The 20194-nt window shown below is 46.7% G+C and overlaps 6 protein-coding genes across 6 annotated transcripts; 3 read left to right on the top strand and 3 right to left on the bottom strand.

The window, feature by feature from the left end:
* Nucleotides 1–1147: 1147 nt before the first annotated feature.
* Nucleotides 1148–2269, bottom strand: BDV37DRAFT_297125 (uncharacterized protein; the record flags this gene model as incomplete). Its single annotated transcript, XM_032090262.1, has 4 exons — nucleotides 1148–1445; nucleotides 1656–2035; nucleotides 2093–2166; nucleotides 2236–2269. The coding sequence occupies 4 exons, from the start codon at nucleotides 2267–2269 to the stop codon at nucleotides 1148–1150; spliced, it is 786 nt and encodes a 261-aa protein (XP_031937541.1).
* A 3548-nt stretch (nucleotides 2270–5817) lies between these two features.
* Nucleotides 5818–10626, bottom strand: BDV37DRAFT_297123 (ABC-2 type transporter-domain-containing protein). Its single transcript, XM_032090261.1, has 2 exons — nucleotides 10464–10626; nucleotides 5818–10146 (listed from the first exon to the last, which is right to left on the bottom strand). The coding sequence occupies exons 1-2, from the start codon at nucleotides 10577–10579 to the stop codon at nucleotides 5928–5930; spliced, it is 4335 nt and encodes a 1444-aa protein (XP_031937540.1). The 5' UTR covers nucleotides 10580–10626; the 3' UTR covers nucleotides 5818–5927.
* A 1036-nt stretch (nucleotides 10627–11662) lies between these two features.
* Nucleotides 11663–13606, top strand: BDV37DRAFT_211141 (fungal specific transcription factor domain-containing protein). The gene is made up of 5 exons (XM_032080014.1): nucleotides 11663–11832; nucleotides 11884–12197; nucleotides 12279–12701; nucleotides 12750–12979; nucleotides 13050–13606. The coding sequence occupies exons 1-5, from the start codon at nucleotides 11820–11822 to the stop codon at nucleotides 13573–13575; spliced, it is 1506 nt and encodes a 501-aa protein (XP_031937539.1). The 5' UTR covers nucleotides 11663–11819; the 3' UTR covers nucleotides 13576–13606.
* Nucleotides 13607–14032: 426 nt separating this feature from the next.
* On the bottom strand, nucleotides 14033–15439 carry BDV37DRAFT_274635 (uncharacterized protein; the record flags this gene model as incomplete). The annotated part of the gene is made up of 5 exons (XM_032085270.1): nucleotides 14033–14495; nucleotides 14557–14699; nucleotides 14776–14994; nucleotides 15050–15154; nucleotides 15239–15439. 5 exons carry the CDS (start codon nucleotides 15437–15439, stop codon nucleotides 14033–14035), a joined length of 1131 nt encoding a protein of 376 aa, XP_031937538.1.
* A 1407-nt stretch (nucleotides 15440–16846) lies between these two features.
* Nucleotides 16847–18697, top strand: BDV37DRAFT_297120 (putative GABA permease; the record flags this gene model as incomplete). The annotated part of the gene is made up of 4 exons (XM_032090260.1): nucleotides 16847–17017; nucleotides 17087–17157; nucleotides 17222–17317; nucleotides 17407–18697. 4 exons carry the CDS (start codon nucleotides 16847–16849, stop codon nucleotides 18695–18697), a joined length of 1629 nt encoding a protein of 542 aa, XP_031937537.1.
* A 722-nt stretch (nucleotides 18698–19419) lies between these two features.
* BDV37DRAFT_286848 (uncharacterized protein) lies at nucleotides 19420–20014 on the top strand (the record flags this gene model as incomplete). The annotated part of the gene is made up of 2 exons (XM_032088013.1): nucleotides 19420–19876; nucleotides 19938–20014. The coding sequence occupies 2 exons, from the start codon at nucleotides 19420–19422 to the stop codon at nucleotides 20012–20014; spliced, it is 534 nt and encodes a 177-aa protein (XP_031937536.1).
* Nucleotides 20015–20194: the final 180 nt, after the last annotated feature.

Here is a 20194-nt window from a genome sequence, read left to right as displayed (position 1 = left end):
ACTTCATTTCGACTGGCCGGAGCTGACATTTCGCTGACCTCTTTCAAGTCCAGTCGATTTGGCTCTTGTATAGCTTCTATAACTTAAGCCATCACGATTTGGGTTCAATCGGACGACAAATGGGAATCGGGGTTTCATGATAGGCATGATGGCGATTTGTAATAGCGACGGTTTTCGATAGGTAGTACCGTTCTATACAAAAGGTGTAATCCCGCTCGTTAGTTAACCTTAAGGAACGTAGAAGGCTCTGCATAATGGGTATCTTTCAAGCGGCCTGTTAGCGGCTATTACACTAATCTACCCACCTTGCTATTCATGTTCTTCGTATGGAAAAACCAAAGAGTCGGCCCTTCCACACTATAGGGGCTAAATGTCGTATTCAACTTATTGCGATGATCCTCTTAGTTCCTGGGACGAAGAGGCTGCTTGTGAAGCTAGAGAGAACACCTTTATTGACAGGCCGCATGCTAGAGATGTTGAGTCCTAAGCCTTACCCAAGGCGCAGCATGTTTATAGTTCCTTGACAATGGGAACCAAAACTTTGTTTCTTCTTTTCTTCTCCAATGTGAAAATTCAGAGGCAACTCCATGATGTCTGCTTGCCTTCTCTGGCCGACCAATCTGGGCACGATCTTTTACGCACTCAAGGAGCTGTTCTTATGTTTTTGACTGGTTATTGAAAGTATATCAAGTTTTGCGCATCGCAAGCCGCTATGATATGCAGATCGACCCGTCAGATTGTGGGGACTTTCAGATGTGCCATCATATCTGGTCGCGTCGAAGCTAGTTAAATAGGGAAGCTGTAAATTCATTGACTAATTTCATGGTATAAACGCGCCCGAGTAATCTCTCCGTATGTTCATATTGCCTAAAAGATCGCCATGGGATTGAGCTTGCCGGTGCTTTCGAGAGTATCAAGAAAGATATGAGATCACTTTGGTATGATGCGTCTGTATTCTATATAGAAAGTAAAATCGTATAGTGCCTGGTCATTTCTGATCCATATTACATCATTCAGAGGGATATACTTAAACTTATGAAGCAATACTTCATTCGTACTTGATGGATTCCGAATCTGCGTTAATTGGTTCAGCTGGTAGGGTTTTAGTAACGAGGGCGAACCTTGGAACAAGGATAGACACATACCATCAAGGAGTAGAATGTTTTGTCAGCTTTGCATCCACTTCAGCCTTGTGGTATTGCAATTCCATCTCCACGGTCCGTGTGATAACTATAGGCCTCGGGGAATCCGACTCGTTCTGAATAAGCTCGATGTCATCATCGAAATAGCGGCTTCTACCATGTTGCCTCGTATTGCGTGTCCCACTAGTTGGAACCCCAGAGGGTTCAGACCCCGTGAAACAGCCTCCAGGGCAATGTCGGTGCAGGAAGGGACGCAGCGAGGGAAGGCAGTCGCAGATAATGACAAGAATAGTTTCCGCATTCCTATCAACACGTTAGAGACGAACCCCTACATTGACCACCAGAGGAAAGCATTACGCCCATAGAATTGGAACTGCCATATGATAAGGATGGTCCCCTTCATAAAGCAAATTATCGACAGTGATTGCGCGAAAGATACTGGTAATAATGGTGCTGCTATAGTCAGCTTTATGCTTCTGTCGAGTTTCGTAGCATGGACCACGAAGTACTCACATGCCACCCAAGAAGAACATCAGAGAAATTCCTAGCTTCTGCCATACCCGCATGTTCAATTTCCAGATCAAAGGTATTGGGGCGATGATCATCAAGAAATCTGTAACAACGTTCAACACGGAACTTGCCAACATGATACTGAGACGGTCCACACAGTGCCCTTCAGTAATTGTCGAGTCCCATGCCTTAGCAACCGGCTGGCAGCCGAACAAATAGAGGAAAACCAATATGGGTGTGGGTATGGTGATGAGGGTCGCGATTCCGTATATGCAACATCTCCATAGCTTCACATGGGGACTCAGGCGATAGTATAGCATGATCAGGCTCAGCTTTGCGACACAGACTAGTGGGATAAACGTCACAACGATTGCTAAAATTACCTTGACCGTGTTAGTGTAGGAAGTCCTGTATCTCCTAGGGGTGGAGTGAATTCTCACCACAGTGAACCTGACCAACTCGCTCTCCGAGAGAGTAGCTTCGTGCTTCCCAAGCCCACCACTACTAAACCCGTCTAGCCTATCATATTAGCCGACATTCCCGAGAGCCATCGTTACAGTTGTAGATAGCTGAAAAGACTTACACAGGGTTAAACCCTGCATGGCAACTGATAACATCTATACTTGCCGTTAGCTGATAGCTTGCTTTGTAGTGCCTTAACTGTCTGTAAAATACTCACCCATGCAATAATCGTGAAGACTAAAAGCTGTCAACATATTACCGTCGATTATTAGCGGCTGGTTCTGGGCTCACCATTATGAATGCCAAATTGTCGGGTGATGAATACACTCGTATAGGTATGCACAACGGATGACAAGGTGCCCGAAATAAGCCCGAAAATCACCAAGGCTTGATTGATCGATTCGAACGCTTCATGGGAGAGACTATCCCGGGCTTGGAGTCGGGTCCATCCCTCCAGTGCAACCGTCCAAGCCATATATTGCAGTGGTGCATCAATCCTTTCGCCCGTAACCTGGTCCCAGTGAGAACTCTGAGTATTTGGCACTCAAATCTCACCAAGTTCACCCAGAGGAATTTACATGCAGGATGATGAGCGTTTACAGAAGTGAAGAAATTTCGGATTGGAATATACCTCATGGGATTGGAGTAATAGGCCATTCCAGGAAAGGAATTTGGCGCTAAAGCACTTCCCTTCTCCAACACCAAATCCTGTAGATCGGTAAGAACCGCTATCACCTTAAGCTATTGTTCAACTTTCAGGTCCTTCAAGCTTAATTAATGCTCGCTGGGCCACGTGGGGGTGTTGTTTTCATGACGGCACACATGTTGAATTGGCCGAGATTTCCCCGGGTGCGGGTTGGATATCCAGCGCAGCGTATGTTAGATATCGATCTAAATAGTAGATGCTGATAGTCTGTGAACGGTCGATCGCACTACTGTCAGGAGCCGATTCCTGTCATGCTGATCTTAATTTTCTACAATCAACCTTGGGCAGAGAGAGAGACAAAAAAAAAAAAAAAAAAAAAAAAAAAAAAAAAAAAAAAAAAAAAAAGGCGTGAACTACTCCGTACAAGGATTTGATCACGAAATTTTAGTATCATATGCATCTTCACAGGAATCCTTCGTGGATCCATATGCGACACATTACTAACGATATGCGTGGGTGTTTCAAGTTAGAACATGTATACAGTACTAGGGACATCCTTCATGACAACCCAGTCTCTCGAAGAAACAGGTGTCTACCTTAGTATTCTCTTGAAGATCTCGCTTCACCTTATCATCCGGGGTTACTATTGGGCCCCAAATGCAGTCAAAGGACGAATTTTTGAGACTGTCACTATACAACACCAAGGAACATTACTACAGCCCGTCCGACAAATAGATCGAGTCTGATCTACGAGACATGTTGATTGATTTCGGTCGCTCTGAAACCCGCTGATCATGTCAGGTTGTGGTTAGATGTGTCTAACTTAGGGTGGGGATGTGGTTGATAGCGGACGGACCACGGCCGTCTCCTCCGGCTACTAGATAGGAAAAGGGGATCCATTCTGCTAGGTCCATTCCGAGATTGACTTCCCTGGCTTGCGTGCCCAAATCAGCTTGGCTGCCAATTTAGTTGACCACCTCAGAGGACTTTGGTATCCATCATTCTCTGAGCGTTGTACGATAAATTAGACGGGGGATTATACGCATTCCCGAAGCCTACGGCAGGAGTCCCTGCTGAAAAGAAATCAATTCAAGGGAAGGATGTCTGACACCTGTGTTGACGGACGAGTCATTATCATGTATTCAGGATTGGACGGTGGGTATGTCATCGGGGTACCGGCACCTACTTGCCACCCTATGGGGCAGAGGCACAGTGTGTGAAACGCAGACGCAGGAGATAGTCCTGAGAGCGGAGAGCTGGATCGATCACAGATGGTTCTGGGGTAAAACAAATATAAGACCTGGGCAACAGGTCGGTATAAAGACGACCGCAAATCATCATCATGGTATACCGTTATGCCTGCCAGCTGCAACAAGGTTAAGTTGAAGGCTGTAACAGTGACTCGAAGCATGCCAAACACAGACAGCAGAGTAAACTCTAAAGACAGGTTTTTATCTCTTTTTTTTTTTTTTTTTTTGAGGGGGTAACTGAGCTTGAGCACTCTATATGTGGCGATGAATTTCTGTGACTGCATACGTATAAGACCCGTAGATCAAGTAAACTTTGGTCAAAATGGCTCCACCTCGAGCTTCTATCAAAGTTTATCGAGTCAGTCACTAGTAAGCTGAATAACAGCGATAGCACAAAGATAGCTGGAGTCTGGACATCCCCTACTCTGTACGGAGTATATGTCACTCGAACACGCCCGCCACCTTTATGGCTAATGCAGATGCTAATTTTTACATGCTTTTCAACCAATCGTATTTTCAACAGACTGGAAAAGGGTTTGAGACCCCTGAATGACAGGACAAACTGATCTCTAGAATACCGGCTGTCTGGGAGAGTTTGAAGGAACCTGCTTGGACAGTCGATCTTCACGGCGGAATCGGTAAGCTTAGCCAAGTGGGTCAGCTTACGGCCTTGTTCCGTGATGCCAAGACGGTTGGCTGGTGACGCTTACTAGTAGATAGTGTCTACTAATCATAAATACTTTGTACAAGGTAGACTCGGTACATCCAACACTTTCGTAGTGCTCCCGTCCTGGACGTCCCGCCGCTAGGGTTATTGAACGGGAGCCCTTGAATTTCTGTTTTTACTTTAGTGGATTTGCTCCGTTATCGCGGTTCATGCGCCAAAAGGAAATAGAATAAAAAAAGAGGGAAAAGGACGGGCGGGCACATGTTTCAGTTACAAGAAAAAATTTCCGCAGGATTCGCCTTTGATGATCTGTCCTAAATCCCAATATATTCGGCAAGCCACTGCTCCACCGTTAACTGTTAATCGTAGTGGTGGTAAACTTCGATAAACATTCCTCTTTTTTTTTTTTTTTTTTTTTTTTTTTTTTTTTTTTTTTTTTTTTTTTTTTTTTTTTTACCTTGGCATTACCAGGTTTCCTGCGGCTTGCTTACCCGGTAGAGTCCCTAGATCTAGTTATTTTTCACAGCATTGGCTTTCACAAGGCAAGATGTTCTTGTGCGTAAGCGATGGAGTCGGGCCCTGATATCCAGCGAAAGTTTGGGTATAACCATGAGTATTTTTGATGCCCAGGCCGAATGTCGGCGTATTCGCGACGATACCGAGTTCAGTCGAGATCCGAGTTTTTGATCCGGTCAGCGATAGATCGTATGGATAGCGGATGCTTCTCAAGCGGGCATGATGGCGCTTGAGATAGGGGTGGAATATCATATGCATGCTGGATTTCTACAAAGGCGATGGTGTGATGCATCCGACTTGCCCACCCCACGATACTTGGGAGAGTATCTAGCACTAATTATCCTCGGCTCCACGTCTCACTAGTAGTCTACCTGGAGATCGACCCTCACTCCCAAGATAGGGTTCCCCTTGCATTGGTGAATCGTCGGAAACTCATATCTCGAACCGTTATTGTTGAACAGGAAGAACACGTCTGCTTTCTTTGAATGTTGCCGATACTGGAAGTACTACTATTTTTTTTTCTTTTTTTTTTAAAAAAAAACAAAAAATAGCTATATCTTCGGGATCTAATACATCTAGTTGCCGTAGGTATCTGAGAAAACTATTCTGGCAGGCCAAGAATTGCGAATATGTGCAAGGCTATCACGCTGCCCATCCATTCCGCTTCTCCAACAGACTAGCTATGCACCCCAACAGATAGCGCAGTCATTGATGTGCAGGGAACTGTGAAATCATCACTCAGCCTTCTTAGAGGCTTTTGTTCTCAGCTTCATGAACAGATACACCAAACCATAAGAACTGAAAATAAAGATCACAAAAATGCCCACGTCTCTCCAGCCAAAGTAGTAGTCATTCAAATTGATGGTCTTCAAATAACCCCCTCCGCTGGTATAGGGGCAGACGCGGCATTCAGAGAGTGCTTCGGGATTGACCAGGTTGGCGTCAGACGCTTCCAGATACGAAGACAGGTAATCCAGACAGGTCATGTTGGAAGGCGGATTGAATATGGCGAACTCCGAGTCAGCACACTTCACGTTGACATCGAAGATGTTGAACACCAGGAGACTCCCAACCAGGTAAGTGAGGGGGTTCAGGTAATACATCCAGTATCTCCAAAAGGGGATAATCTGGTCGTATGGGACCAATATGCCACAGAACGAAACCATGATTCCGACAAGGAGAGGGTTGACCAGCGCCGCAAAAACAGCATTAGGAGAGTACGCTGCGACAAATTGACCGATTCCTGTATATGAGAACTCGTACAGGATGACCACAAATAAAGCGGCCCCAGCCTTTTCCGTTGCTGTTGGGAATCCGACCGTATAATACCAACAGAGAAAGTACAGCACGCCGCAGACACATAGATATGGGAACTCGGACACAATAAGGGCCGTGACAAATGCTTTCCAGGAGTACATTCTGGATTTTTTTTCCCGTGCATCGTATATACTCCGTCTTTCAATGAACAGCGGCTGGAGCTGATTCACCACGCCAGGGGCAACGAACATGAACGTGAAAATAGTGAACATGCGAAGCTGCATGTCATTCACAGTATCCCCGATCTTCCAATATGAAAATCCATTGAACAGGGCCAGGCCAATATGCAGATATATCTTATTATTCACATAGTTCGTATTTCGAAAGAGTGCAATATTCATGCGGCGCAGGACAATCTTAGTTTGGTACCAGAGTGGTGTTGCATACTCGTTGTCATCAGTACTTGAGTTATGCACTGATTCCCTCGAAGCAGAGTCTTGGATAAGCCTGTCGAGTTCAATCATTGACTGCTGATACTCTGGCGACTCTAGCCATACATGGTGCCAGTCGACATTCGAAGCTCGACCTGAGACCACGTCAATCATATGGTCTGCCGGGTTCATTTGGCTAGGACAGGGTGATCCATAGCGTTCGAAGTATTCTTTGAGCGTGCTGGCATTTTCTCCTATGTCTCCAAAGTAGACAGTTTTGCCACCGGGGGCCAACAATAAAAGGGTATCAAATTGGTAGAACAACTGGGCTGACGGCTGATGGATAGTAACCAAGATAGCTTGGCCCTGATTTGCAAGCTTTCTCAGAAATCGCATGGTATTAAAAGCAGACTGTCCATCAAGGCCCGACGTTGGCTCATCTAGAAAGATTAGGATACTAGGCTTAGCGACTAGTTCGACACCTATAGTAACACGCTTCCGTTGCTCAATGTTCAAACCGCCTGCGCTAGGCGTGCCTATAAGAGTATCCGCAATGTCTCCAAGTTCGAGAAGGTCAATGATGACATCAACATATGCGAGCTTTTCCTTTTCAGGCGTGTCGGGAGACTGCCTCAAAAGAGCCGAGAATTCTAATGCTTCTCTAACGGTCGCATAGGGCTCATGAACATCAAGTTGCTCACAATACCCAGCCGAGCGCTGGAACGACACTGATAGAGGCCGGCCGTCCACCATAATTGACCCTTCAATTTTCCCTTCTGTTTTCCTCTGGGCAAGGACATCCAATAATGTTGTCTTGCCTGCCCCCGACGCACCCATTAGTGCACCTAGCATACCAGGCTTTACCCATCCATGAACATTGTCCAATAGCACTCGGGGGCCAGACGGAGTCTTTACAGTATATTTCAGGTTCTTCCAGGTGAAGATGGAGGTATTCTTAGCCAATTGTGTCTCAGCAACCGGTGTTGCTAAGGGCGGCGAACCATCCATTTTTTCCTCACTATGGTGACCATGGCAGCACTTTTGTGGCACTTGGGACTCTTCATCGTCGCGACCCAGCTGCAGATGCTGAGCCAGTCTTTCCCTAGGAATGAGCAGCTGTGCTCCGGATTCGGAAGGGCTTTTCCACATCATGGTGGCACCGATAGTAATCGCTACATAGAAGATCCACCAAGCCCAGAGAATACCGAAGTTCCGCCATAAGTGCGTATAACTGTATGTCAGAGCACCCAGATATTGTTCCCCAGTTAACGAGGCGAATCCTGGGGCTGCACCTCTCACACCAGCGCATGATCGATATGACATACTCACATTCGCGTAGCTTTCGCCATGAGGGATCAAGTTGCCACCGGTGCAGTCGATCTCTCGATCGCGGAACTCGGTACTCATCAAGCCATCGAAAGCATACGCAACAGGGTTAAGCCAATAGAGCCATCCAAACCATGGCCGCATTTGGGTGTGTTGAATTTGAAATCCTGCGTACATGGCCATAATTGTCACCACATATCCGGACACTTTGGAGGCACCATCAAATGTTCGGAAAACCGCACCGACGGCACGGAATAAAGCAGTAGAGCACATCGCACATGCGAAAAGAACCACGAAATACGTGAAGAATGCACCAGCAGACATTTTCAAGCCAACCATGAAGTACAGGATGAGAGACCAGATGCTGATCTGGAAAATTGTGATAGGAATATCCGCAGCTATCTGTCCAATGCAGAACGCAGCCGGCTTGCAATATGCAAAGGCGTTGTGTTTCACTACCATGGGCCTACCAGCAAAAGAACCGACGACCTCAGACATAGCGCTCATACTGTTATAAAGGATGGACCAAAACAGAGCGCCGGACTTCAGAAAAAGCCCAGAAGTGTCGGGTTTCACCTGGTAATACATTGAGCCGGCCACCAAGGCTTGTATCAAAGTCGAGCCTTGCTTCATGGCAAACGTCTTCTTATCACCGAGCAGCACCTGATATTGTCGAATTATGCAAGCACGTACTTGCGCCGCAAAGTGGACAGTGTTTGCGCTTCTTGGATGGTGCTTTTCCAGAGCGACAGACTCTTGAAAATCTTTGGTACGTTGCTGCGACAGTTCGCTAGTAGGATAGTCGTATTCAGAGGTCATCTGACATTTTATACTAGAGTTGCGGTAGGATGTGACAATGCCTTCAGCATTCCGGGGAAATATGGATTCATATCCGGAACGAATTCGACGTTCCAAAGGAACTGTCACACTGGTCAGATAATCTCCAATGTTGGCACCCTCGCTGCATTCGAATCCAAGGGACTCCATGAATTGTTGTGCTTGGTTAGCAGGCCCATAATATATCTGTCTACCCTCATCCAAAACAAGCACTTTGTCGAAAAGGCGGAGAATATCATTTCCTGCCTGATATAGTGTTGCAATAATAGAGCTGCCATATACATCCGCCATCGCACGCATCATCTTTGCCCAGTCCAATGCACTCGCCGCATCTAGACCTCTAGTACTATTGTCCCAACAGGAGACAGACGCGCCAGATGCGAGGCATTCCAGAATTGAGACACGCTTTCGTTCTCCCCCGGAAACGCCACGAACATATTCATTGCCCACTTTCGTTTCTGCCGTGTGAGGTATATGGAGACTCTCCAAGAGAAGCTCTTTCATCTCTGCACGATACGCCTCTGCATTAGCAGCATCCCCAGGGAGGTGAGCAGGTACCTTCAGACGAGTCGCAAAATCCAGAGTTTGTCCCACAGTCAACGTGGGAAAGAAGATCTCTTCTTCTGTATTCATAATGATTTGACCTGCGTAATTCTCCGCAGCCTCCTCATGGCGCATGCTACCATACCACACGTCACCCTCTATTTCTTCGTAGCCTGTCCTTTGATTGGCAAGCATCTTCAACAGTGTTGTACATCCGGATCCAGGGCGGCCGAGAACCAGTAACATCTCCCCAGGTTTAACGCATCCATGACTCTGATGAAGTATTGTTTTCAGCGGCATGCCTTGTCGGCGTTGCTGTAGACGACGAAGGATGTTGAACTGCGAAAAGACATTCTCATTAATTGTGGCTTCGGCGCTTTTTGCTTTCACAGTCAAGTCATTCCAGGTGACTCCGAGTCGTCGAGGTTTGTACCCGGATTGTAAACTTCGCTGCAAAATCTCTTCAAATTTAGAAACCAAAGGACTAATGTCGGCCTCGGTCATAGAAAGCTTGTGCTCCTCGGCAGGCCAACCTGTGGTTGAAGATGTAGCAGTCGAACTTTCCATGGCTAGAAGCGGCCGTATAATATTCCAGAACGCTCAAGATAGGCCGTACATTACTAATAAGAGGATATCTGGAATATACAAGAGTTGAATACTCGATGAACGTGAAAAGAAAGAGAGAGAAGAACAAGGCACCAAAGTAGCCTGTTTAAATGCTCCATTCTGGTTTTGGCGCCTGGCCCACATCCTTACAAATTGTCAGTAAAAGCTAGCCACCCAATTCCGATAAATGGGTCCAATAGGTAAAAGAAATGCTATGGATATCGCACTAAGATGCCTAACGAACAATGTGGGATAGGACATATTGGTTACTCGGATTGTGAGTCGGACTTTCGGACAGTCGCAGTCGGATCCACCAACAGCCAAGCGATTTGGCGAGTGACTAGTGAACGCGCACCGATGCCAGTATACTGGCGCAACATCTGCATGGTTAATATATGCAACTGGGTCTTTCAATGGCATCCTCTGCTATTATATGACCGGTTCTCTTTTGTCTCCTCTTACCTGATGGATGTATGTTACTAGAAGACATTCCAAATGAAGATAAGTTTCTTATAGAACGAAGATGGCTAAACCTATATAGGAAGGCGGTCCATGATGGAACAACCTTCGGAACAAGCCTTTTCTAGGACTAGTCCTGCAAGAAGATAATCCGAATTTCCGATCACGTTTCCCCAGCATAATTAATTTCCGAGTTTCCCGAAATGCCGAAAGCATTGGAGACGGTAAACTGGAATTTCTTTCCCTAGGATATTATATTCTCTTCAGGTAAAGCTATAGAAGTCAGCTGACACCTAATGGCCGAAACGCCCAGGATTTCACCCTTGGCAGCACTCCGCAGACTCCCAGCTGTAAGCATCGCTATATATCTCTGCCACTTTGCTGTACCCACACCATCAATGATATGCTCGCAAGGTGCTACAAATGAATTGATGCACTAACGAATACTTTTGTCCTCTCCGTTGTACTTTAGTGTGACCTATGTCACGCAAGAAAGGTACTTAGCGTCCCCAACCACTACTGGTAGTCGACTGCAATAGCTGTGATCATCAATGTCAATGAGAATATGTATAATGTGTCTGACGCTAACTGTCGGAGATAGGTTAAATGCGACCGGCAGCCACAGTGTCAGGGCTGTACGAGTGCGCAAGTGCCATGTATTCGTGCGAGACCCAAGCAGACTCGCCGCACTAGAGTCTCACGGTACGCGTGGCAATGCAATAGCTACAGAGACTTTTCTGATCCACTGTGTCGTACAGTTCTCGAGGGCTTGGGAACCCTAACCAGAGAAGTAGAAATAGGGGCATTGACGAGCTACCTTGTAGGAGTCCGCCTAATCCGGGGATCAGCCTAGGTGGACAGGATACTTCTCGAGGGCCATCTTCAAGCGCCTCAGAAGGAACCAGACGATTGAGACACAAAACGAATCTGGCCGTTGAAGCCGTCCGCTCTCCTGCGTATGTATATCAAGCAAACGAAGTCAATATAATCCGACGCGAACTAGACTCGAATTCATCCCTTTCCACAAGCCGTAGGCATGTGTTGGAGTCCGCCCTATCTTTGATTAGCGACTTCAGCAATCCCTCACACTCAGTCGAAAGCTCAAGCTATGACCAAGTACCAGATGGTGATACACCAGGTAATGTGGGGCTTTCAGAATTGTTCTTCATGATGATGAATCGTATGCACCCTGCCCTAAGCCTTTTTAGCCCTGCAGCCTAAGTTTATCCAGCTTGTCCCGATTATTCTACGCCATGGAAACTTCACTGGCCCGATCACATATCTCTCGAGAGGTTTGAAACTATGTGTCTGGCGGTTGTGAATAGTCAGGCGACCGGCCAGATAGCATCTCAGTATAAGGTCTGTATATTTGCAAGAGCAGTAACCTACATTAACAGATGGCTGCGTATCTGTACGTCCAGCGACCTGGCACAAGCTCTAGAAGCTTCGAAGAAAAAGTATATAACAGCTGCCCTTCGGTCAATTCGCGAACTTGATATTCTGCACAAACCAAGCCTATTGATGCTTCAGTCTTTGCTTTCGGCAGTGAGTATAACCTATGCGACGAACTCCGGTGCATCAATTTATCTATGGTTACATTTTTGACAATCCAGAATTGGGTGCTAGGTCAACTTGATGCAAACTTTGGGTGATACAACGCAAGCTTGGACCTTCACGGCGTTTGCGTCGAGACTCCTAGTAGCACTAGGTTATCATAGCATGGATTCAAGGATGCTTGAAGAGTGTGACAGGTCTCATGACATCCGTCGTTGTATACGATGGTGCTACTACTTTGATAAGGTTCTGAGCATGCTTCTGGTGCGACCACCATCCTTGCCAGCGCTAAGTGTTGAGCCAACCTCTTTACTTCTGTCAAGACAAGCAGACCCGTTAGACATGAAAGCCAACATCTTGATCAAGCTGGCACATGTGCTGGATGGTGCCCTGTCTGTGCTAACACCAGGTGATGGAATCCCTGACAACCAGGCCCTGGGGGCTATTACCCGCTTAGAAGCCGAATTGCAAGACATATGGGAGGAGCTGTGTGAGGTATGTATCCACCTTCTTCTTCCCACCAGCCATCCTCACACCTTTCAGGCAAGAGCAAACTCGAGCGGCACATTGGAACTGCGCTTGGAATGGGATGCAGTGGACTTTACCTATCATTCTATCATAACAACAGTCTTGCGACTCAATTCGGTTTCCTTACATGATCATCGTGTGCGTGAACGCTGTTTATCTCATGCCCGCAGAGCACTACGATCTATGAATGTGCTTCAAAATCATATCTTGCGAGGTGAACAAGTTTACCATGATTTTGTGTTCTGGTATGGATGTGTCATTCACTCACTGAGAGAGACATATGGGAGATTGGCGGCTAATCTATGCTATATATAGGACTGTGCTTCTCTACCCTCTTACACCTTTTTTTATCATTTTTTGCAATGTCATTGCAACGTCCAATCGCGAGGATTATAATCTCCTAACCCAAATAACAGCGGCCTTATCCCGCATCAAGGAATATAACCCTTCTATACTCCGTTTACACGGGCTATTTTCCCAGTTCACAGCCTTTTGCGATCAGCTTTATGAAACCATCGCTCAGGACGCTTCACAGCAGCATGAGCAAACCACAGAGGCAATCAGAAGCCAGCCCACTGAAGTTACTGTATCTAATGACGTTAACGTATCAGTGTATCCCCAGCTTCATGAGTCAATTACCGCAAGGGCACACCGCAGTGATAGCACTCAACTAGGAAGCTCAGAGCAACAGGTGTTGTATTCGCAAGCACTCGAGGCTGGAGGGCTATCTCACCAAACGTCGTCAATGTGGGATGATGGACTTATGTGGGAGCTTTTCAATATCCAGCCAACGGTTGAATGGTTCGATGCGGGGTACAAAGATAGTGCGACTGGGATATAATATAGTATTATAATGAATCTACGCCAATCTTGCGACGCGTATCAAGCCAGGACTGCATTAATGCCAAGAGCAAACGCAGTAGATGTTTTTAGCAGTGGTTTCCACGAAGAAATTTATCACATATCTATTATCGAGGCACATTTCCAGATACATTTCCAAAGGGAGCACCGTTATATAAGTACTGAATTATCGCGTCCCTGAATTTAGGTTTACAAGGTATAGAAGTGGGCACAGGGAACACACATATGACATACAGAGAGATATACCAAGATAGCTTCATGATATTGTACCTAGCCAATAGTTCTAATACCCATTCTTCTGGTCATCAGCGATCTAGGAGGAGCGTGGAAGAAGCTGTACGCAAGCATAATACATCCATTCATTGTGCATTAATATTGACAACCCGATCACCTACTTCTAGGGACCATATATGATAGCGAATACATCTAGGCAGCATCTACATAACACTTCCACTATGACCATGTGGCCCTCTTTTCCCCAGCGCGATATGCTCACAATCCTCATGGGTTACTGAGATATGTACGCTTTTGACGATTGCGTTACTACTACCTCGCGCTCCTGAGGCCAAGGGTATGGCGGGCCCATCATCGCAGCCAGTGGATGACGTGCTGGGCTCCTTCGTCTGTCGAGACCATCTACCTGACCTCGCTTTCGACTGTCGACTGTTATCGTTATCGCTAATGCCCAGTACCTTCGAAGCATCTTCGGTATATGCGAGCCCCTGCTCATCTTCATAGACTGCCACGAACATCTTTAGCGATGAAACGGTAAGCACGAGAACGCTAACGCCGACATGGATTTGGGCGACTGTCGTCGCGTACGTTCCAGTAAGAGTTGGATCAGTTGACTGGACCTGTTTCTGGATAAAGTAAAGATGGGCGGCAGAGAGAGGAATGAGGCTAAAGAAGTGTATAGTCCGGGTCAGCTGCGAGTATTGGTAGGAAGAGACGTTATACATACATAATGCGGAAGCTGAGAATGGCAAAGACAACAAATTTCTTTAAAGGAGAAATCTGAACCTTATAGATAATTCCCACTGGATAGGCCAGGATGAATGCTTCGAGTACGATATCTAAGGCGCAGACAGCCTTCCAACGTGGCAGCTATAAGTCACAAGTCAGGTTGATGATAATCGGAGTGATTATCACAGCAATATAAAGTAGAACTATGGTTACTAACGAGACCAACGCAGTGATTATCAATATCTTTCCACGGGCTCTTACTGCAACGAGCCCCCATAACGGCCATTGCGAGAACAGTCCACACCGAACAAGCAGCGAGAATGACATTGTTCGCACGCATAGAGCGACGGATGGAGAGGTTCCGATAAAATACTGCCGAGCAAACTTTCGATAGGCCGATGACAAGGACATAGAACAAGTCCGCTACATAAACCGTCTGGATTTCAGTGAGCATCAATACGTAGTTTCATAATATCTTTAAATCGACGCACCTTCAACATGGGTATGAAATCCTTGTCTAAAACCATATCTCGTGTTTTGCCCCATCCATAGTGAACCGAGGCTAGAGTAACCGAGACTTGTACGCATGCAGATATCTGTTGGGAACTGCGTGAGCGACCTATTCTATCTGATGTAGGGCACAGAAATCGGGGGAAAGGGTTTCTTTCCACGACACATACCACTACGGCGAGAAGTACGTAATCCTCATTCAGCATGAACGATCTTTTTGAAGCAGCGAATGCACGGATCGAAAAAGAGGCCAGGGCTAGGAACAAAGCTAGCGAGGTAATCACGACAAGTAAACCGCTGTGATCATAGTGATTGTCCGCTGCCAGGGGAGGAGCAATCCTGGATAGGAGCGGACTAGATCGAGCTGGCATTGTACTCGGCAAGTTGAATAAGATTTATGTAACGACGTTAAGGTCGACGTAGTATCCTGATATATTCTGGTTAAGGTTGGCCCTCCTAGGGCCCAGCTGGAGGACAAGAATGGCATGGAAGTACGAGATTTTATCTGCTGACACGGATAGAATTCGTTTCTTTTTCTATCTTACGGCATAATATGACATACAAGGACTCCGAACTTCCACCGCATATTGTCCCTATCACGTCGACAGCGCACAGACTGTGGTTCACGAGTCGTGCACACGCGTGCGCCCGGTACACTAGTTACCAACCAACTTTTCTTTGCATGATTGGTAGAAGGATATGATCGCCAATATTAGGCCATTTTGGCCCAGAGTGATAAAGTTACGAAGGATTTAATCCGCGGTCGATCATCTCCAACCCCAGCCTTATTCTCGAGCTACTATCGGTATGGGTAGCAAACAAATCGAACATCACTGGTCACCCACGTAGGACAACGTCATTAGGCTAGATTCCAATACGGCTAGTCGTTGATAATAAGTACGAGACTATCTTATTTGCCCTTTTCTCTTTTTATTGGTATTATTAGTGGGCAGCGCCAATATGCCTCGTGTTGTCTTGGCGAGGGCATGTAAGAAACGGCGAAGGAGAGGAGCGGTCTGAACGGAGAATACACTAGAGATATCGCTCTTTGGGATTGTTCTTCTCCACCATTGAATACTTATCCAGATCTATTGGTGGACAAAAGCCGGAGAACCCCTTTCAATGTAGTGGAACTTGCATTGGTTGCGAAAAACCATGGTTCCATCATTGACTCTGGAAGAAAATTAGGGTTTGGTCCGGCCAGCCACGAATTGGCTTACTATATTTACCATGACTCCCTTGCCCTGAATTTTCCTCGCAACCGGAATATAGGAGAAATGCATGCAATTATACCCTCTTCAGTCAGATCCCTCGTATTGTGGTTCAGTATGTCGCACAGGGTAGGCAAGCATGCAGGCTGAGTGGCCGGGATGACCCTACTTTTATCCTTCTGGCTCGAGGTATCTCTAAAACAATGAACAAAAGTGCTTCATCGGACTTGGGCATGTCAGGAGCCGAAGGGGGAAAGGGGTAACTCAACGTGGACACCTCCTTGTTGCAGCACAATCGGTGGTTTTGAGAGAATTGATATTCACCGAGGCATTCTTCCATGAGGTTGGACAGCCCGTGAAGTGTGACGGCAAACATACAAACAAACAGACATACACATACTTCCTTCCGGTGTTACTGCACTCTTACTCCATCTCCTTCTCATTCCTCTTTGCGGTTCGTGTCCCGATATCGCCGACTGTGACAGGTAGCATGCCACAACACCTCAGCCTTCAGTACTTACTTTCTTTCTACTTGACTTGGTTTAGCTACTATTTCCGTCCTCAAGGATGGCAACTGCCACTGAATTTGCCCCTACCACACCAAAGCCGGGGAGCCTTATTTCGGCTACTGCGTCTCAGAATATTGACATGGAAGAAAATACTAAGAATGGCGAAGAAATGGGTACCGGGTTTGACCAGAGCGACATGACGCGCATGGGTAAAATCCAGGAACTCAAGGTATGTTGTCGGCGTTTATCAAATAACCAGATATGATGGATTAAACATTGACGATCAATGCTACTGCAGAGAAATCTTCGCCCTCTGGCTGCTCTGAGCTTTGCATCGGTACTCCAGGCTACCTGGGAATTTCTGCTGATGTGCGGGATTCCTTTCGGGTCTCCCAATGATGAAATTCAGCTGACATAACCGAGCACCAAATAGAGGAAACACTGAAGCGCTCGTGAACGGCGGCAGGGCCGGTTTATTCTGGACTTACATGTGGACCTTTGCTGGATTCGGACTGATTATTCTGACAATGTCAGAAATGGCATCAATGCAAGTGCAACTACAACCTCATTTGGTTGGTATCTGGATCGCGCCTGGACTGACAAATGTGGAAAACGTAGGTCTCCAACCTCTGGTGGCCAGTATCACTGGGTTTCCGAACTTGCATCTCCCCGCTATCAACGCGTTTTGAGCTATATCACTGGCTGGATGTCGGTACTCGCGTGGCAAGCTGGCGCAGCGTCGGGCTCATTTCTGACCGGCACCATCATACAAGGGTTAATTAGTGTGAAAGACCCAAGCTATGAGCCAGAGAATTGGCAGGGCACACTGTTCGTTTTTGCCATGATCCTAGTCATCTACTTTTTCAATGTCTACGCGGCCAGTTGGATGCCCCGTATTCAAAACCTACTGTTGGCATTGCACATCCTTTGCTTTGTGGTAGTCATAACCGTCCTGTTGGCCATGGCCCCACGGCAACCTGCGAGTGTCGTATTCCTGGAATTTAGTAACACTGGCGGGTGGTCCAGCATGGGATTGGCCCTAATGGTTGGTCAGATCTCTGCTATTTACGCCGGGCTCAGCACCGATGCCACGGCGCACATGTCCGAGGAAGTTCGCGATGCTGGTAGATACGTGCCGATCGCTATGGTCTGGGGCTTCTTTACCAATGGCACCATGGCTGTTGTTCTGGTAATTACCTATCTTTTCGCCATGCCATCCCTGGAAGATGCCCTTCAGGATCCAACTGGCTTCCCCTTCATCTATGTTTTCAAGAATGCAGTTGGGACTGCTGGAGTTAACGGTCTCACGGCCATCATCCTCATCCCGGTCATTTTCAGCAATATCCTCTTCAATGCATCAACAGCGCGCCAAACCTACGCCTTCGCTCGTGACAAAGGCTTGCCGTTTGCCAAGTGGATCTGCAAGGTCAATCCGAAGCGGAGGCTTCCCGTGAATGCCATTGGATTATCTTGTGTTATCAGTGGTCTTCTAGCCTTGATCAACATCGGTTCTGACACAGCGTTTCATGCGATCATTTCCCTCAATGTTGCAGCACTAATGTGGACCTATGTCGTGTCAATCGGCTGTTTACTATACCGCAGACTATCCTGTCCAGAAACACTGCCTCCACAGCGCTGGAGCATGGGGAAATATGGAATTTGGGTGAACGCAGCAGCCCTGGTATATGTAGTATTTGCCTTCTTCTTCTCCTTTTGGCCCAGAAGTACTCCCGTCACTCGCACCACTTTCAACTGGAGCGTGGTCATATTTTCGGCCGTTTTCATCATCAGTGTGGTGATGTACAATATCAAGGGACAAAAGGAATATGCGGGACCGGTGATGTCTGTGAAACGCGACGGAATACCGCAGGCCCGGGTCAACCGACATAGCATTCGCCGAGAGATTTAGCTTTTGGAGACAAGTCAACCTACGTCTATTGCTTGCTTATTTCATTGAATTTCTAAATCCTTAGGTCAGCGGCCTACCTCAGAGGCATTCTCCATGTTGCCGGCCAACTATGAATAATGATGCCTCGGTTAATTAAGTATCGCAAATCAAGACCTAAAAGACTGTAATCGAAATGATGACGGTCGATGTTCCTGTGAGGAACAGATGAACTACGTAATTATCCCTCTGAAATACGTAGATATCCATGTTACAGTATCATGTCGCCTTTCTTTCCTTCCTTTTTGAGTCTGTGAAGCTGGCTCAGCTTGATCGATCACTCCACGATGTAGAACATTGGTTACATCATAAATTGCACTAGTTCTAGAGAGCAAAAGAAGAAAAAGGGAATATGGGTAATAATCAGTGATTCCATATGTAGAGAAAAGAGTTAATTGATCTTTCAGGGCATCGAGTGAATTCCAATACGTTATCTACTCAATATCAAGATGATATCTCGAGACAGGCAGTCACATCACCTCATACCTTGGATAACCATGACGAAAAAACTACTCTATGATTGGCATGAGGTAACCGTGGGCTCATCACCGGTGTAGTGATATAGAAGACCCAAATCTTCTACAGAAATTTCGTCATCATTTAGAGATGCAGGAGCCCTTTAAAGAGCCCCCGGTACTCCCTTGCAAACAGATTTCTCAGCTTCCATAGTCATCGTACCAGCCACAATGTCCTTGATATTCGTGGTCATCCTTTGGTATGTGGGACTCAGCTCTGCACTCGCCATTCGCCAATCCTGTCATGTTCAGGATGTAGCCCACACCTTCTACGGATTTCCCGACAATGATCCCCCCGGCTGTGCGATCGCATATGATTGCGGCCGAGGCCTGACGGCTGGGGGAGTTGGAACCTTCAACGACCCCTTAACCTTCGCCTCAGCCCCGGGCGAGTTTCAGATCTGCGAAATCATCTATGACCCCTATCTGCGCAAGTATCTTCGCATGGAGGATTACTGTGACTCCTGTAATCGGAACTGGGCCAACAAGGTCTGGCATATCGATATATGGACAGGGTCCAGTACTGTCAATGGAGGAAATGCTCAGCTCGATTGTGAAAACAAGTTGACTCCGACACCGCAACACAAGCCTATCATTAGAGGACCGGGGCCTAATCTACCCGTGGACAGTAGGCTCTTCTTTGTTACAAATGGTCTTTTGTCGGGGCTTTATATACTGACTGAATATAGGTACACCCCTCTATGTTATGTCCGTTTGCAGCGCTGGAAGCGTATTTCATAGTTATGATGCTCAGAGCTTTTGTTAGATGTCGTCGCATTGGAAGAAGCCCTACCGATGTGAAAACCTTTTGACAACATCTTTACTATACAATCGCTCGAGAAGTTCATGTTTCTTGCTTCCGTGGGTATTGTTGGCATTTTCCTGCCAATACTTCGCTACTCTGTCCGAGCAGATTCCCAATATTACTCGTCTTTGATGGACGGTG

Source organism: Aspergillus pseudonomiae (genome assembly GCF_009193645.1).
Source record: "Aspergillus pseudonomiae strain CBS 119388 unplaced genomic scaffold BDV37scaffold_82, whole genome shotgun sequence".
Lineage (NCBI taxonomy): Eukaryota > Fungi > Ascomycota > Eurotiomycetes > Eurotiales > Aspergillaceae > Aspergillus > Aspergillus pseudonomiae.
This window is presented reverse-complemented; position numbering and strand designations above follow the sequence as displayed.

Excerpts from the sequence above, each read along its gene's own strand:
- BDV37DRAFT_297123 (XM_032090261.1), bottom strand. The coding sequence starts at position 10,579 with ATGCAGATGTTGCGCCAGTATACTGGCATCGGTGCGCGTTCACTAGTC. Across the intron at positions 10,147-10,463 it reads AAGTCCGACTCACAATCCGA|TTCGACTGCTACATCTTCAA; the intron begins GTAACCAATATG and ends AGCCATGGAAAG.
- BDV37DRAFT_211141 (XM_032080014.1), top strand. Across the intron at positions 12,702-12,749 it reads TATGGGAGGAGCTGTGTGAG|GCAAGAGCAAACTCGAGCGG; the intron begins GTATGTATCCAC and ends CACACCTTTCAG. Across the intron at positions 12,980-13,049 it reads TACCATGATTTTGTGTTCTG|GACTGTGCTTCTCTACCCTC; the intron begins GTATGGATGTGT and ends TGCTATATATAG.